Source organism: Pelodiscus sinensis, chromosome 1 (genome assembly GCF_049634645.1).
Source record: "Pelodiscus sinensis isolate JC-2024 chromosome 1, ASM4963464v1, whole genome shotgun sequence".
Taxonomy (NCBI): domain Eukaryota; kingdom Metazoa; phylum Chordata; order Testudines; family Trionychidae; genus Pelodiscus; species Pelodiscus sinensis.
The window spans coordinates 268,980,770-268,999,695 of NC_134711.1; the positions used below are offsets into that span (position 1 = coordinate 268,980,770).

Consider the following 18,926-nt stretch of genomic DNA (forward strand, 5'->3'; position numbering starts at 1 on the left):
AGAAGGAAACACATTATACTAAATGAAATGTTCAAATATTATGCAAGCATGCCAAATCTTTAAAGTTCGGTGTATACATTTTATAGAAATGATCAATCAGCTGCATCATAATTTTTTTTTAAAATGACCATATACCTTTCACTTTTTCCTTTTCAGAAGAGCAAAACTGGTCTTGGCATTGTGTATTTCCTGGGAATTAACAACCTTTTCTAGTAAAAAGAACTTGATTGTGCTCTAGACACACAAGTTTCTTCCAGGCTGTCATTTCGTTCCCAGGAAATGTCTTGCAACTTGATTCATATTAAATTATGTTTTCAAAATCTCACTACATTTCCAACTATTGTAATTATATCTTTTTATTTCAGACAGCAGTCAGTGAGCGTTTCATATAGTTTGCTAAATCTTTGATGGTGATAATATAGTTTGCCTGATCTTTATTGGCGATGATGCATCTAGAAAGAATGGCTCAGAATGGCCCACCCCCAGCCAATCTACCCCTTTCACCTGGCTGGTGATTCAGTCTCTTTTCTGTATGCTTTTAAGAGACGCAATCCCATTCCAGGCATGTCCCATTTTTCTGGCACAATCAAATCCTTACCTTGCTTTCAGTTATGATAAGAGGAAGATGTATACCAAATTAGATGATTCTAGCTCTTACCATTTAGGAGGAGTTCTTGAACAGACAGACTCACTCAGATATATAGTAGACTAGAAGATTTACTCGATGTTGCTTGGGTCCTTCAGGGCAGGAGACTGCGGATGTGGGGAGCGCAAGAGTCAGGGTTGGGGTGTGAGGAGGGGTTTAGGGCAGGGAGTGGAGAAGTTAGAGAAGAGTATTGGAGGGGCTCAAAGCTGGGGTTGGAGGTTAAGGAAGGTCTCGAGGCTTGGAAGAGGGGGAGCTCAAAGGAGGAGATGGAGAGCTCAGAGAGAAGGTGAGTGTGGCCACTGACTTCTCCCTGGAAACTGCAGGGGCTATGCACCTCACCCATTGGCTTCTCCGAGGGCGGCACTAGAGAGGACCACACACCCTGTCCACTGGCTTCTCCTCGGGGCAGGAACTGCAAGTACACTGGTTGCTAGGTTCTCCCCAAGGCTGGCTCCAGGGCCAGCTCCAGAGCCAGCTCAGGGGTTGAATGTGGAGGGGGCTGAACAGGCCTTCCACAGGTGCTCCTGAGGACCAGCCTAGAAGCGCAGAAGGGCACACCAGCCTCCTGTTGGATTCCTCAGGGCTAGCCCTGGGAAGCAGGAACTTTGCAGAGGCTGGCAGTTGCTCCCTGGGCAGCAGCTGCTTGCTGGGATGCTTGTAGCCCCCCTGTGGTCATTCTTCTTCCTGTGCTTGCTGTCCCTCTGTGATCATGTGTGAACGTAACTGTGTGCGCTCTCACACCCTTCCCTTTCATAATGAAAGTCACATTTCATGCAAATTCCATTATCCTGGCATAACCATTGATAAAAGGAAGTTTCATACCAAATGTGGTGGTCCTAGGAGGAGTTCTTGAACAGACTCATAACTGGACAGACACACATTTCTAAAACATACAGATAGATAATCTTTGGACCTCAAACCTCCAATGGCATTCACACATTTTATAACACTGTAGCATATCATAAAGCCCCAACTTCAATCTCCAATGGGTTAAAGCTGAGGAAAACATTAACAACTGCTACTAGAAGTTTAGTACTTTTTACCTTCAAAGAGCTTTACAAAACATTTGATGTTCACATCAACTCTGATATAGAAACAGATCAGCCAGCACAAATTGTGGCTAGTAGGCTCTACCAACACTCCTCTGATGACCTCATCAATTTCTGTAGAATTCGGGACTTTAAGAAGCAATCATTTTTAGCCTTGGAAAGATAGTCTATATATAAATTAATAAAATGCTGTTTTCATAAACTGACAAATAGGCAAGAACAATGGATTAGCACCTCAGAGCCAGCTGAGCTTCATTCAGCACAAAACACAAAGAAGAAGTTACTCACCTTCGTGCAGTGGGTGCTCCACTGATGGTGTTGGGCTCGTGCCACAGCTTGGAGACTTGAATAGCTGTGATCAGTCAGGCCGCACATGTGTGATCAGTGGCTCGCGCCATTCGCACCCTTTGATCACTGCGTGCGGCCCAGCTCCCGCCAGTTATCTGCAATGAGAAAGAGCAAGGCTCCGGAATGGGAAGGAGGGCGGAATGTGGCGCACCCACAGGAACATATCTTGAAGAACCATCCTTACTGCACGAAGGTGAGTAACTTCTTTTGTGTTTTGTGCTGCATGAAGCTCATCTGGCTTTGAACAACTACTTCTTCTTCAAGTGGTCCCATGGGTGCTCCACTGATGGTGACCATGACCTTCCAGAGTCAAGGTTATCAATGACTAAAAGTACTGCTGAAGCCACCGTGGAATCTGCGGCCCACCGTTGAACTATTGCATAGTGGTTCATAAAAGTCACATTGGACAACTATGTGGCTGTTCGACAAATGTCTGATAATGAGACGCCGCGGGCAAAAGCAGTCAACGTTGCTAGTACCCTGTTGGAATGTGCCCGTAGTAAGGTATGAAGGGGCTTGCTGCGGATTGCGTAACAGGTGGTGATGCATGAAGCTATGATATCAGAAACATGTTGCGAGGACAAAGGATTGCCTTTGAAGCGGTCCGTTGTGGATACTAGTAGGCAGTCCGTTTTGCGCCAGCTCTACGTTCTGGCAATGTTTGCTCAGATCATGTAAAGGCAGTTCTATTGCACTGTGGAAGAGATAGAATATAATCGAGGATCTTATGTATCGGTGATGTGTATGGATCAATGTGATTGTTTGCACACCAACTCATGAATCTATTCCATTTTGCCAGGTAAGTCTTCCTTGTAGATTCTCTTCCACAGTGCAATAGAATTGCCTTTATGCAATGGCGCTCCTCTACATCGAGCCAGCTAGAAGCCACGCTGTTAGATGCAGGGTCTTTGGTCTCGGATGTAGCAGAGAGCTGTGGTTCTGAGAGAGGAGATCTGGAAGAAGGGACAGAGGGCGCAGTGGTTGCAGGGACATTCTGTTGAGAAATGGGTACCATGGCTGTCTTGCCCAGGCCAGGGCCAGAACAATTACTCGGGCTGAATCTGCTCTAATTTTCTGTAATATCTCAGTATAAGTACCATGGGTGGAAATGCATAAAGTGGACGTCTGTCCCAGTGGATTAGCAGTGCGTCTCCGAGGGACCTCTTGCCTATACCCCCTCTCAAACAGTATAGGTGACATTTCCTGTTGTTGTAGGTGGCGAAAAGATCTATCTTGGGGGACCCCCAAGCGTGGAAGATGTGCTATAGGACATCAGAATGGATTTCCCATTCATGGTCATGTGGAAAATGTCTGCTGAGTGCGTCCGCCATGACATTGCTCATGCCAGGTAAATAAGAAGCTATCACAGTGATGTGATTTCATACACACCAATTCCATTAGCAGACTGCTTGTGCACAGAGCGATCAGGCATGTACTCTTCCTTGTCAATTGACATAATAGATGGTGGCTATACTGTCCATAAGAACCCTGATGGTCGTACCGGCAATGTGAGCACGGAAATACTTTCTAGCGAGGAATATGGCTTTGAGTTCTAGGAGACTGATGTGCAGGGCGGCCTCCCTTGACGACCATTTCCCTTGCACGAACATGCCATTGAGTGTTTTCCCCAACCAATAAGGGAGATGTCCATTGTTAATTGGCTTGATGGTTGCTGGTGGTGAAAAGGTACCCCTGCCAACAGATTTTGGGGATTCAACCACCAAGCTAGAGATCTGCGAGCGAGAGCAGTCGGACTTCTCTCTCTGAGTGCTGTGCTTTGTGAGGATATACATTGACACCAGCCAATGTTGCAGACAGTGGAAATGGAGTCTTTCATGAGGAACCACAAAGGTGTTGGCAGCCATATGTCCCATGAGATGAAGGCAAATATGAACTGTAACTGTGGGGACCTGCGTAACGACTGTAGCTAGTTCTTGTATGGCTTGAAAGCGCTCGTGAGGTAAGTATGCACGAGCCATAATGGAGTCTAGCCACTCTCCTATAAAATTTATAATCTGCTCGTTGATGATGAGTCTGAGTGACTGGAAGGTTTGTCTGGCTAGCATGCTCATATGCAATGTCTCTTGCCTCGACTAACCCTTTATAAGACAGTTGTCGAGGTACAGAAATATAATCATGCCTCTGTGCCGCAAATGAGCTACTACAACTGCCAGAGTCTTCAAAAAAACACTCTGGGGGCAGCTGAGACACCAAATGGTGGCACGCAATATTGAAAATGTTCGTCGCCGATGGTGAAGCGGAGGAAGCACTTGTGGGCTGGATGGCTGGCTATATGAAAATACGCGACTTGCAGGTCGAGGACTGCAAACCAATTGTCCTTGCCCAATGAAGGTATTATAGTGGAAAGGGTCACCATTTTGAACCTTTGTCAACAGAGGTTCTGGTTTAACTTCCTGAGGTCAAGGATAGGCCTCCACCCTCCGGTTTTTTTCTCCATGAGGAAAATAACACAAATAGCCCCCTCTTCCTCTGAACTTGGGTGGAATTATCTCTATAGCGCCTATGAACGGTAGATGCTGGTCCTCTTGCCTCAACAGGGCCTCATGAGATGGGTCCCTGAAGAGGGACGGGGTTGGTGGATTTGTAGGTGGTACGGTTGTGAAGGAGATGGTGAGCCTGGATACCACAAGTTGTAACACCCAGTGATCTGATGTTATAGCCACCCTTTGAGCTTGAAAAGGTCATAGCAGTGGTGAAAGAGGTAGGATATGTCTACACTAGCTCGTTACTTCTAGCTAGGTAGGCAAATCAGGGAACTGGGGTTGCAAATGAAGCCCAGGATTTAAATATCCAAGGCTTTATTTGCATGTTCCAGTCTGGCCGCCATTTTTAAATCCCCGTTAGTCCGAACGAACTGCCTGTAGCTACACGCGGAAGTTTAAAGTTACTCCGAACTAAGTCCTTAGTTCGGATTAACTGTTACTCCTCATTCCATATTGTTGATATGAGCACTGGTGGTAACAGTAACGTGGACAGTAAGAGGATCCGTGACAGTCATGTAATATCAGTCGGAAGGATGAGGTGATGAGTATCTGGACGACCTACCACTTGCGTATCGCCTAGTGTAACCGGTATGGGGGGATCAGGCTGCGGAGTCAGAATAGCGTGGCGACCATCTGTGCAGTGGGGAGTAGGATCGTCACCTATAGTAGCGGTCATCATGTGGACGGGACTTGTGTGGTGAATAAGGACTCCTCCGATAGTAATGATGTTTTGGACTGCAGTGGCGGTAAACGCGCTGTAGTGGCGAATGGTATAGCGGGGGCAAAGGGGAAGGCCCCAGTGAAAACATAGGAGATGGAAAAATGGGACTCTCTTGCCTTCATGACTTGTCTGCAGCTTTCATTGGCGCCCGTGCCAAGGAACCTGCCAATGCCAGGGTCATCTGTGCCGGAAGGTCCTGATGCGGTGCCAGTGTCGGTGCTAGGGCTTTTACTGGTGCCAGCATCATCTGTGCCAGATGGACTTCATCCAATGCTGGTCTGCGATGAGGCGGCGCTTGCTGGTCCGGTGCCACATACGGAGCCGGCATCGGCACCATGTACGGTGGGTGCTGGTGGCGCCTGTAAAACGTGGGTGCTGCTGCCCCATGCTGATGACCGTTTCGGTGCCGAGAGTGCCTGTGCGGGAGCCACCATTTTCTTAGGTTTTTTGCCAGAAGGCGGCACCGAGGCTCGTGGGGTAAGGCCTGAGGTTCCTGGCTTATCCCCTCTACTGATCCTGCTAGTCGGATCAGGCAGCAATGAATGAGCAGGGAACAACCTCCTTTCCTTGTGAGAAGTAGACTCGGGGGAGAAGACCCTGCGCTTCTGGAGCATTTCTGGTTGGCGTCCTGCCGATGGTGTATCTGGCTGCAGTGCCTTATCAAAAAGTAGCATTTTGAGGCACATCTCCCTATCATGGTGAGCGCAGACCGTGAGTTTGGAACAGTGGGCTCATTTTTGGGGAATATGTGTCTCCCCCAGACAGCGTATTCATGCTGAATGGCCGTCTGAGGCTGGCGTTGGCTTTCGGCAAAGCACACACTTCTTAAAGCCTGGGGATCCAGGAATCGTGCCTATCTAGGCTGAATTTCTTTGTCTTCTCACTCTTATTGAGATTGTTGTTATTGTGCCTCTTTTCTCTCTGCGGCTAAGAGCCGTGAATCACAAAACGTGGCAAGCTGCAGATAGTTCAAACAACTTTATTTATTTTATTTTTTTTAAGAATAAGTCAAAGAACCTTTATTACAAGGGAGTAACCTATTTACAATTAACTATTTATAGAGCAGATAAGAAAACTCTGAAGAGACACTGAGGAGAGAGGAGCTCCATCTGCTACCGAGGACAGTTGAGAGGAACTGGAAGGAGTTGGGCTGTGCATGACAATCAAAGGGCGCGAGCCACTGATTACGCATGTGCAGCCCGACTGATCACAGCTATTCAAAGTCTCTGAGCTGGGGCACTGGGACGAGCCTGACACCATCAGTGGAGCACCCACGGGGACCACCTGAAGTAGTGAATTGTTTCTAAGTAATTTTGTGCCACCTGGCTGTGGAGCTTGCTAATAGCTACTCTGGCTCATGACATAACTTGGAGGTATTTCAGGGTTACTTTAATTAGCATCCCACTTCAGACTTTAAGTGCAATTTTGCTGTCTGAGGATTGCCGCAGCGCATCTGTGTTCTGTCTCATCCCGTTTGGCTGGCCAAGCTCCCAGCACAGTTCTTATGCTAAGAGCTGTTAGAGGGCAGCATTTGAAATCCTCAGCTAGTCATATAGGTAAGCTTTAGGTCTGCTTTGTACAGTTAGAGCTGGGCAAAGTAGACTTAAAGGAGGTGGCGGGAATCAACGATCTAGCTCAGAAACTTAAAGAAAAATATAATTTCCTTCCTAGTCATTCTAGTGGGTTATTAAGCCTGAAATCTAGTTATTATAATTTAAATGTGAATAGTTATTTCACTGGTAATCAAAGCAGCTTTCTGAGACATGTAAAAAATTAAGCCAAAATGTGATAAATATTATTTCCATTTTACAAATAAAGTCATACAGGATCAAAAACCAGTTTTTCAAAGCTTCCTGCCCCAAACCTCTCAAAACTACATCAAAATGGCTAGGTGTGAGCATCATTTCTACTTGTTGAGGTAGAAGAGTACTGTTGTGTTATCTGAAAGCACTTCCTCTGTGTAGCTCTTATGCTGAACCATAAAAAATTGTCACAGGCACAAGTTATTAGATAGCCAAAAGCTGTATAAGCATTAGAGACTCTCATGTTTTAATGACCACAAATTGTCAGCTCTCAGAAACAATCTCAAGTAAGATTGGAAGCATCTGTAATAGCTACTGATGACAGAGATGCAGACTGAAAAACTACATAGCCCTTTTATATCATTCACTTGAGAGACTTTTAGTCTTTCAAAATAAGAGCAAAAATGAATTCATTCTGTACAGGCAGTAACACCCAGTTTTTAATGGTTTCACCCACATTTGTGCATAAAATGTTATCTATGAGAAAGACGCCATGAGATTTGACATCAGTATGACGAAAAAACTCATTAATTTTCCAGGTTTCTGTTTCAAGAAGGGCTTGGGAAAATGGCAAAAAAAACTTTTCTCCGGAAGGAAAATTTTGACATCTGTTGAATCAAAGATACCCCTAAAAAAGATATTCTCTCAGTGGGATATCAGGGAAGTTTTCTCCCCAGTTCACTTGCATATCTGGAGTGTGAAACAAATGGTTCCTCTTCAAGCTGTTACATTTGTGAATTCCACTCAACTGTAGATTCTTTCCAAAGATTCCTTCAAATTAAATAACCATTCATTTGTAGATACATAGTCATTCCCTGTTACCTAAGGTGGTATGCTGTCACTATAACCAAGTACCAGCTCTGCACTGAGTGCTGTAGACAAAGTCTTGTATTGACAGCGAACCACAGTGTGTGAATGTATGCATCCAGTTACTACTTACTAAATAGTTAAAATTTTAATGTTGCTTTAGAAGTGTATTCTGTCACTTGCTCTTTATTTACATCTCAGATTGCAGTTCTCCCAGCTCAATAGACAGTTTCATCACATTATCTCTCCTTGGCTCCAAACTATTTCCTTGCCTCCATAGAATACCTGGTTTATTTCTCTCTGCTCACATGATGTTAGTCTGCTTCCCCCCCAGCTTACTTCCCTCTCTCATCTCAATCCACCTCCAAATTCCTCTTTAAATCCAATTCTTTCCCTATTTTCCTTTCTCCAACTCTGAAAAACTGAGGGAAAGTCTGATTACGAGAAATGCAACATGTAAAACTGGTTTAGAGAATGACACAGTAGCAAAGCCTCAAATATTATGACAGGTAATATTATTTTTCAAGGCTGGGATGCAGATAAATATAAAATGATATACACCACAATTTTTTGTATTTACCTGACATCTTTTTCAAGTTGTACAATATGTTCTTTCTGTAAATGTATCTGAGAATCTCGCTGCTGTACAGATTCAACGAGGTATTTATATGGTTGTTGTACTTGACTCAACAAAGAATTGGCTCTGTGAAGCTGTTTAAAGAAAAAAGTGTTATTCATTTTAAAATTATAAAGTAGTACAGCACACTGATACTCCTTGAATCGTTAAGAGAAAGGGAAGATGATGGGAGCGGAGGAGATGGAGTTGATATTTGAATTAAGGTACCTCAACTCTAGCTACACAATTAACGTAGCTGGAGTTATCTTAATTTGAACTGCTGTGTAAGTAGAGATGTGGCCTAATTGGGTTTTGGATCAACTTGAATCCAGCTTCTGACCTCTATTCTCCACTGAAACTGTTGTCATCAGAATTTTTATTGGCCTCCTATTGTTCAAGTCTCAGAGTCTTTTCTCCACTTCATCTTCTTCAATATATTGACCATCTTTGACACCACTGAGATACTCCTCTTCTTACCCCAGCTTTCGTGACCCCATTTTGCCTCTGTGTTCAGTCTCTTTTGGTGGAATATTCAAGCACTCTGTCTTTTGCTATTTCCTTTCCTCGCTAAGCCCTATCTTTGGATGATCTTATTTACAAACATGGCTTCAACTATAATGATTATATTGATGACTCCTCCTCCCTCCCTTTTTTTAAATGCAATTGTTCTACTTTTGTCATCTTCTAAGATTAGGGATGTAAGTGACTAGTCAACTATCTGATAAGCATAAGCTTGTTGGACAGTTGATTAATGATGTGACTAGCCGTTATTCCCCCCACACACACTTCTATCAGAGAGAGGCATCAAGGAGGGAGGGAGCAGGAGCCAGTATGGTCTCCATGGGAGGCAGGGGAGGTAGAGGCACAGCGGGAAATGGCATGAGCAGGGACTAATGCAGTCTCTGCTCGTACCGCTTCTGCCGCGATTCTGCTTTTGAAATGTACAAGAGCCTCTGTGGGGCTTCTGCTTTTGAAATGTACAAGATGGGTGTAAACCCTTTGTTTTCCTTCCCCCATTCCCACTGAAAAGTACCAGATTCAAGATGGATTCCAGCAGTAGGTGGAATAATCACATGTGTCTGTAGGACCAACCACAATTTGGGCTTACAGGAAAAACAAAGCCAGGCCACTAAGGCCTTAAGTACCACTAATGGCTCTCACTATAAATTATAGATTAATAAGCAGGTTTACACTTCGTATTTCTAACTTAACATACAAGAATGATCATGATTTCTTTGATAGGATAATGAGTCTTGTGGATAAGGGAGAAGCGGTGGATGTGGTATACCTAGACTTTAGCAAGTCATTTGATACAGTCTCGCATGATATTCTTATCAATAATAAGTTGGCAAATACAACTTAGATGGGGCTACTATCAGGTGGGTGCATAACTGGCTGGATAACTGTACTCAGAGAGTAGTTATTAATGGTTCACAATCTTGCTGGAAAGGTATAACAAGTGGGGTTCTGCAGAGGTCTGTTTTGGGACCGGCTCTCTTCAATATCTTCATCAACGATTTAGATATTGGCAAGAAAGTACGCTTATTAAGTTTGCAGATGATACCAAGCTGGGAGGGGTTGCGACTAATCTGGAGGATAGGGTCATAATTCAAAATGATCTGGAAAAATTGGAGAAATGGTCTGAGGTAAACAGGATGAAGTTTAATAAAGACCATTGCAAAGTGCTCCACTTAGGAAGGAACAATCAGTTTCACACATACAGAATGGGAAGCGACTGTCTAGAAAGGAGTACGGCAGAAAGGGATCTAGAGGTTATAGTGGATCACAAACTGAATATGAGTCAGCAGTGTGATGCTGTTGCAAAAAAAGCAAACATGATTCTGGGATGCATTAACAGGTGTGTTGTGAACAAGACATGAGAAGTCATTCTTCTGCTCTACTCTGCACTAGTTAGGCACCACATTTCAAGAAAGATATGGAGAAATTGGAGCGGGTCCAGAGAAGAGCAACAAGAATGATTAAAGGTCTAGAGAACATGACCTATGAAGAAAGGCTGAAAAAATTGGGTTTGTTTAGCTTAGGAAAGAGAAGATTGAGGGGGGACATGATAGCAATTTTCAGGTATCTAAAAGGGTGTCATAAGGAGGAGTGAGAAAACTTGTTCATCTCGTCCTCTGAGGATAGAACAAGAAGCAATGGGCTTACACTGCAGCAAGGGAGGTTTAGGTTGGACATTAGGAAAAAGTTCCTAACTGTCATGGTAGTCAAACACTGGAATAAATTGCCCAGGGAGGTTGTAGAATCTCCATCTCTGGAGATATTTAAGAGTAGGTTAGATAAATGTCTATCAGAGATGGTCTAGACAGTATTTGGTCCTGCCATGAGGGCAGGGGACTGGACTCGATGACCTCTTGAGGTCCCTTTCAGTCCTAGTATTCTATGATTCTATGCACACACATGAAATATAAACATTCAGGGGACTCTCAGGTTTTTGAATGATAGGTTAATTTACCTATTTTGCATAAAGCACATTTGAGATATGCATATTTATACTAAAAATGTATTTCCATAAAAATATGGGAGCATAGTGTTGTACTCATCCTTGGAGTAGATATGCTGTCCCGGTATAAAAAGTGACTTGCACTAATGCTGCTCACCACAGTTTGAAACAGAGGTAAAGAGAAATCAATGTTACCAATCTATGCATTCACAAATAATAGGTCATGCTCCCAAAAGTTTTGAATGGCTTAAAATAAATGAGATTTGAAATTGAGTTGAAACTGAGATTTTATTTTCCTTCTGGCATTGAAGCATTTAGGTTTCATATTATCAAGCTTTTCTCCACAATCATGAAGGATAAAACCTTAGTTTTTTAAAAATATGAAAGCTGAGATTCTCAGGAAATAACAAGATTCCAGCAGCTATAGCTGTATGAAAAAATATTATTTTTCACAAGACTCAAGATAAGATTGTGATAGTTGGCAACACTGCAGTATAAATATTTATTTATGTATTTATTTATTTAACCTGACATCTATAGGAAGAACACACAGCCACCCATCTGAAAAGACAGTTAACTGGTAGGAGACTGGATTGGCTTACCAGGGAAATCCTTGGTGAATTTAAGCACAAAAAGAAAGCTTACAAGAAGTGGAAACTTGGACACATGACTAGGGAGGGGTATAAATCATGTCCTTAGCTTTAATCAGAATCTCTCTCTGCTTTCATTCATTGATGAATTTGGACTAATAAAAGTTAAGTTTCTGGAGCACTTGCAGGAAGCTTGAAAGGTAGAGGTATGGCACTTCTCCACACGTTCTCCCAATTCAAACACTGGCAGGCGGTGTCAAATTATTACACATGTACCTTAAACATAATTAAAACAGCTTTTAAATTGTGTTAAAAGAATCATGATTGACAGGCCACAAAGCTTGTCACCTAAAAATGTCAAAGCTGTTCCAAATTCAAGGGACACTGGTAAGAGTATAATATAGTTCTGTTATCCAAATTAAGTGATACAATAATCTTAAAATCAAACTATTAAACCTCACAACTAAAGCATAATCTGCCTGAGACTTCAATAAGGGGATAATGGCACCTGTGACAATTTAAGACTAATGAAGCTCTTTCATTCTTAAAATGAGAGTCTGAAGGAAAACGTAACTCCTAAAAATATCCTAGGCATTACTAAATTTGAGTCTGTGGGTTTTACTCTGTTTTTATTATTCATTCTCAATGTCAAAGTAATATAACTTTCGCTAATAAAGTGATTAAAATAACGTACTGTAACAGATATAGGTGCTTATAATAATTAAATTAACAAACATTTTTAAAAAACAGAATACAGAATTTTCCTTAATGCATTTAACATAATATTATCATATGTCACCCAGATATAACCCGAATTTGTGTGTTCAAAAACAGGCCTAAATAAATGCAAAGTAGGAAGCTTTTACAGATATGCAATATCATAAAATGTGGTTTAAATAAAGTGAGATTTAAAAAGCACACCTGTGTAAGTAGTAATGAGGTATTGGTTGAAAAATTAACCATCATAGAAAATGCCAAACTAGTTCGTTTGTTCGTCATCTGCTCAAAAATTAGAGCTTTGTCTAGTCTACATTCTTGTTTAGTCTGTACAGTAATCTCTCATTTTGATCTGTTTTACAATACATTATGCATTGCTTTGAATAGGTTTAGCATAAATGTGTTTCTGTTAATTAAAAGCTCATTTTGAGACAGCAAGCAAATACATTATAAACTTTGTTTAGAAAATAACTTTTATATAAAGGACTGCTCTGCAATATTTATAGTGCCATTATATATTTGTTTCTTTTGTGAAAGTAATTTACCTCTTGTGAAATCTGTGTGACTTGTTCTTTCTGATTTTCCAGATCTTTTACAAGCAATGAGTTTTGCTTTTCTAGCTGCAGTAACCTTCTTGCCAAGTGAACGCTGTGCCAAAATAAATAAATAAAATGAATGATAAATAAATAAAATTCAAGTGAAATGTTTTCCAAAACATGCAAAATGCATTCTAACACCTATATTTTAATTTTTCATTAATGCAAAAATGTAAACAGGTAGAAATGAACAGTAAAATGTTATAAATAATAGTCAAAATTTGAAGAACAAGTAAATAGAGGTCTGAAAATCTGCAAATATGCTCAGACCATTTTTGTGGATCGCAGGCTGGATCTGGATGCACAGGTGGCAGGAGGTCTTTAGGGAGAAGTAGGGGCACTTGAGGGTTTGGCACAGCCTCGAATCATGGTGACATGTGGAACTGTTTAGCAGAGCCTTGCAAATCTGCAGACTATTTTTATGGATAGAAGATCAGAGGCAGATACAAATTTTGGTATCTGTGCAGGGATTCGCAAATCAATGCTAAAATTTTAATTGCACTCAAGTAACATTTCCACAATAACATAACCACGGTACTATGTTCACTAAGGCAATTTACCTCTATCATTTTACAATATTATATTAATTCAATGTAATTAACTATACTGGAAGGCTCTTACCTTCTCATAAACAAATATATACTACATTATTACACAAAATAATTTTAAGTGATATAATTATGTATAACACTGGAATAGATTTCAGAATGTTAAATAATGTTTACTTATCCTACAATGTATGTGGTACTTTGAGATGTGTTGTTGTCATGTATTGGATTTTTAGCATATATAGCCCTCCCATGTGCCACTCCTTGCCCCCCCTCCATAGCTCAGAGTATAAGGAGCAGGGTAACTGCAACCACCATCCAGTTCTTCTCTAAAACAGAATCCAGACTGTTAAGATCTATATAGTAGCACAGAAGTAGGGCAAAAAGCAGAACACATGTGACCAATACCTCTCAAAGAATTACAATTATGTATATGGTTCTTCCTCTTCAATGACTGTCCATGTGCATAGAGCTCTGTACAGATACAAAAATTAGAATATGCATCTGCAAAAATGATCCGCTGATATCCACAGCCACAGATATCCACGGCTATAAAGCAGATATATGCAGATTTGCAGGACTCTACACATATACTCTGGTGATTTATACTCAACTCCAGGTAACTGCTCTGTAAATATATAAAAATGGAACATCTTATAGGGCAGTAGAAGGTAAATGAACTCTAGTGGAAAGGGCCCTAATCTGCCAAGATTAGGTCTAAGTAGACCATCACATAACATGTCTTAATACAGTCTGAGATCCATGTTGAGAGTCTGAGTAGAAATAGGCTTACCTTTCATGAGTATCTACAGAGTTTCTAAAAGCTTTGTTCTATCCAGACAGTAAGAAAGAGAACACACAGCCTCTAAGGGATGGAGTATAGCATAATTCAGTCTGATGTGGGGGTTAGAGAAGAGAACAGGATGGATGAATCATTTGGTTAGAACAAAAATCAGAAACCACTCTGGGTAAAAACCTGGGCTGAGGTCTTAAAGTTACTTTGTTCTTATAGGGTATGTCTACACTACATGGCTTCGTCGACGGAGCCATGTAGATTACCTTTGTAAACACAGGAAAATGAAGCAGCGATTTAAATAATCGCCGCTTCATTTAAATTTAAATGGCTACCGCGCTGCATCGATCAGTTATTTGTCAGCACTGCGCTGTAGTCTGGACACTCCGTGATCGACATCAAAGGCATTTGTCGACCTCCCCGGTATGCCTCGTGGCATGAGGTTTACTGGGGAGGTCAACAAATGCCTTTGATGTCGACCGCGGAGCGTCCAGACTGCAGCACTGTGCTGCCAAATAGCTGATCGATGCAGCGTGGAAGCTATTTAAATTTAAATGAAGCGGCGATTATTTAAATCGCTGCTCCATTTTCCTGTGTCTACAAAGGTAATCTACATGGCTCCGTCGACGAAGCCATGTAGTGTAGACATACCCATAGAATGCAGCTTAGGGTGATTCTACCATAAAGACCTGAAATCTCACCTACTGTTCTAGTTGGCATAACACCTAGGAAAACAGTCTTCATGAACAGATAATACAAGGAATATACGGAGATCTCATTAAGCCTGCTAAAACAATGCTGAGGTTTCAGAAGGTGTAGTATTCTGAATAGTGGGAAAACATGAATGAGATCTTTGAGAACACTAAACATTGTTATACAAGAAAAACCAGTGTAGTCTTCCACCAGAAGCTGGAGAGCACTGTTCCCAGAAATAATGGTACTAGCACAGATTCCTCATGACATTGCTCCCTAGACATTGCTAATTACCATACTTCTCTTTTCTCTGCTAACACGAACAAAACATCTGTAACCACTATCTTGCCATCCCATCCTTATCTTCCAGTACTATCTCGTAAGAATGTGTTTTATGTGATTGAGAATTCTGGGCGCTCCTGGCACCACCCTTTCTCTTTTTAAAGCAAATAAATCAAATGTCACAAATGTTAAAATACTTTTGACTAAAGGCATAAAATAATATCTATTAAAACAGGGTTTTCAAAAAATGTATCATCCTGCAAATTTAGATTCTACAAAATAGTCTGAAAAGCTAATTCCAAAATAAGAGCATCATTTTGTTTGTGCTCCAGTCATTTCTCCCATTGAAAGTAATGTACCATACCAAAAACAGAAAACAAGAAAGTCCTAAATGTTGTTTTCAAAACAAACATAAAAATATAAAGGAATGCTTTTATTTCAATCAAATTTAAATTAAGCCGCAGTGAGCTCTTTTACTTTGTGCTATAGTTATACAAAGTCCTATGCAAGTCCTGTACCGCACTGTAATGCACTCTATTTTTGTTCCAAAAATGTATCCTATATTCACAAAAAAAAAAAAAAAAAAAAAAAAACAGTGACTGTGTGAATTTCCTATAGTTACAGCAGTTTTTTCCCAAATCTGAGACACGCCTTGAGAAAGGAACACACAGAATTAGTTAGAGGCATATGGAAGATGAATGCATTAAAAATGAATAGAACAGAATGGAATCACTTTAAAATTTAACAAAGGCTAAACACTTGCTTAGCTTAATCTTCCTTAAATGGGGGTTCAGATTTTGAAAATTTGTAAAGCACTGAACTACTGTATAAGCACATTTTTTTATTTTTAAGAATTATTTTTCAAAATACATCAAGAAGAAAGATTTTTATTTTTAACAACGTTGTAGATCAAGTCTCCTGTTGTTTCTTTGCACAAAACAGACTAACCAAGTGCTATTAAACAGATGATGGGCCACAAAGGAAATGCAATTAATAACTTATTAAAAAACTATTGTTACAAGATTACTAGACTGTAAATCCGCAATCAGATGACTAGTAGTATTTATGGCATGCTCTTTTCCTTCCCAAATGCAAGGTGAAAAAAGGATAGAATGGAAAAGACAAAAAGAAAAAAAAATACAGAACTTACTACTCCGAGGAATGACACCTGGGAAAGCACAGATCTACTCTACTTAATTTTCAGAGACCAAGAATTTAAAGTAATTTTTAGGGCTGTCAAGTGATTTAAAAAAATTAATCGTGATTCATCACACGATTAAAAAAATAATTGCACAATTAATCATGCTGTTAAACAATAATAAGACTCTAGCTAACCCCAGACTCTGTGTTGCACGGCCCCTTTGAAACACCATTGCAGCATTTCAAAGGGGCAGCACCGCAGAAGCTTGGGATCAGCTGCGCGGTGCTGCCCCCCTGAAAAGCAGCCATGGCATTTCAAAGGGTTCAAAGGGACAGCGCAATGTGGAGTCCCCAGCTGACCCCAGGCTCCGTGCAGCGCTGCCTCAGCGTTTCAAAGGGGCAGGACTGCGGGAGCCCAGGATTAGTGATGCGTAGCTGCCACTTTCAAACGCCACTATGGCATTTCAAAAGGGCAGTGCAACATGAAGCCTGGGGTCAGCTGGCGTCTCCAACTGACACCGGGTTTCATGCAGCACTGCCACCCCAGTGTTTCAAAGGGGGAGAGCGGCGGGAGCCTGGGATCAGCTGCCCCTTTGAAACACAGCAGCAGCATTTCAAAGGGGCAGCACCACGGGAGCCCAGGATCAACTGTGCAGAGCTGCCACTCTGAAACACCTCTGTAGCATTTCAAAGGAGCAGTGCAACATGGAGCCTGGGGTCAGTGCAGCGCTGCCACAGCAGCATTTCAGAGGGGCAGTGCCGTGGGAAGCCAGGTTATAAGCTGGAGTCCCCAGTTGACCCTGGCTTCATGTAGCACTGCCTCTTTGAAATGCCACCGCAGCGTTTCAAAGGGACAACACCATAGGAGCCTGGGATCAGCTGGAGTCCCCAGCTGATCTGGACTCTGCTGCCTGTTTGAAACACAGCAGCAGTATTTCAAAGGGGCAGCACTGCATGGAGCCCAGGATCAGCTGGGAGTACCCAACTAACCCCAGCTCTGTAGAGTGCTGCCCCTTTGAAATGCCGCCGCTGCTGATCCTGGGCTCCGCATTACACTGCCCCTTTGAAACTCAGTGGAGGAGTTTCAAAGGGGCAGCACTGCACTGTTGATCCTGGGCTCCATCGGCGCTGACCCTTTGAAATGCCGAGGTGGTGTTTCAAATGGGCAGTGCCTCACAGCTGATCACAGGCTCTGCTTGTGCTGCTCCTCTGAAATGAAGCGGCGGTGTTTCAAAGGGGCAGCACTACGCAGAGCCCAGGCTAAGTTGGGGACTCCAGCTCATCCCAGGCTCCCACTATGCTGACCCTTTGAAATGTCCTGGCAGCATTTTAAAGGGGCAGTGCCTCAGAAGCACCTGCAATTAATGCATGTTAAAAAATGATTGCATTAATTGTGCTCTGCATTAATTGCAGGCGTTAACATGTGTTAACTGACAGCCCTAATAATTTTGTTTTTTCTAAAAGTACCACACTACAGGTATTGACAGTCTTCCTTCATGCCATAAAAGTTTAACATGGCCTGCTATGTTCTAGAGCAGCAAGAGTGAGAGAGTTGCCAATACTCCAGAGAATGGAAGACAGCTGAAGTCATCTCCAAACGGATCTATGCCTACCCATCTATTTTTGGGGGAGAAGCAATCCTGCTCTTAGTCAACATGGAGCACTACTGCGATGTTGCACTGATGAAGCCCTGGGGGTGATGAATATTCCAACGTAACAAACAAGCACCTATTTTAAAGCCTCTCAACTTTTGGACCTCTCATTAGTCCTGACCCAAACCTGGATGACACTTATGGAGCCTCTTGATGACAAACTCTCCATTGTGCTCAACATCCAGGAAATGTCAAAAGAACACACATTCCCATCGAGCCGCCCGGTTTATCAACAGGAAAGGGTACTTTTCCATTGTGCTGCAGGACCTGGTTGACCACCGTGGACTATTTACGGACCTGTGTGTGGGGTGGTCGGGCCGGGCACATGATGCTCGGATCTTCCGCAATTCACACCTGTACGAAAGGCTGCAGACAGGAACCTTCTTCCCCCAGCGAACCTCTGCTATTGGGGATGTAGAGATGCCGGTCTGCATTGTGGCCGATGAGGCATACCCCCTCATGCCCTGGCTTATGAAACCATACACAGGGCATCTGACCCCGAGCAGGGAAGTGTTTAACGCGCACCTGACGCGCACGTTTACATGTGGAATGCGCATTTGGCCAACTGAAGGGAAGGTTTAGGTGCCTGCTAACTCGCCTTGACATGGGGGAACACAATATCCCAGAGGTGGTGGCAGCATGTTGCATCCTCCACAACCTGGTGGAGAGCAAAGGGGAGGCCTTCCTCCCAGGTTGGGGGCCAATGGCTGAAGTGGAGGGCAGGCGGTTTGCGCAGCCTCGGACAGCTGCCGTTCGCCAAGCCCATCAGGTGGGGGTTCGCATCCGGGAGGCTCTGCGTGAGCGCTTCTCAGCTGGAGCCCTATGACTCCCCAAGGTATCCCCAATGGGGTCTGTGGGCCTTCCCCCCCATCACAAAACCTTCCCTCCAACAATCCATCCCTGCATCAGCCTCTGAAAAGTTAAGGCGCACACACCATGTTAAACTTCAAAAATATGCTTA

The 18,926-nt window shown here is 42.6% G+C and overlaps 1 protein-coding gene across 7 annotated transcripts in view; it reads right to left on the reverse strand.

Annotated features, from left to right (window-relative positions):
- Positions 1–18,926, reverse strand: part of PIBF1 (progesterone immunomodulatory binding factor 1) — a 144,220-nt gene that overhangs the window by 29,974 nt on the left and 95,320 nt on the right. For 6 of the 7 annotated variants that reach the window (XM_075918902.1, XM_075918899.1, XM_075918900.1 and 3 more), the window contains 2 exons: positions 12,807–12,909; positions 8,458–8,588 (listed from right to left, as the gene is read on the reverse strand). In XM_075918902.1, coding sequence (XP_075775017.1) covers positions 8,458–8,588; positions 12,807–12,909 — 234 coding nt within the window. Of the gene's footprint in view, positions 1–1,983; positions 2,139–8,457; positions 8,589–12,806; positions 12,910–18,926 lie in introns of all 7 variants that reach the window. The other variant, XR_012900613.1, reaches the window with a different exon arrangement.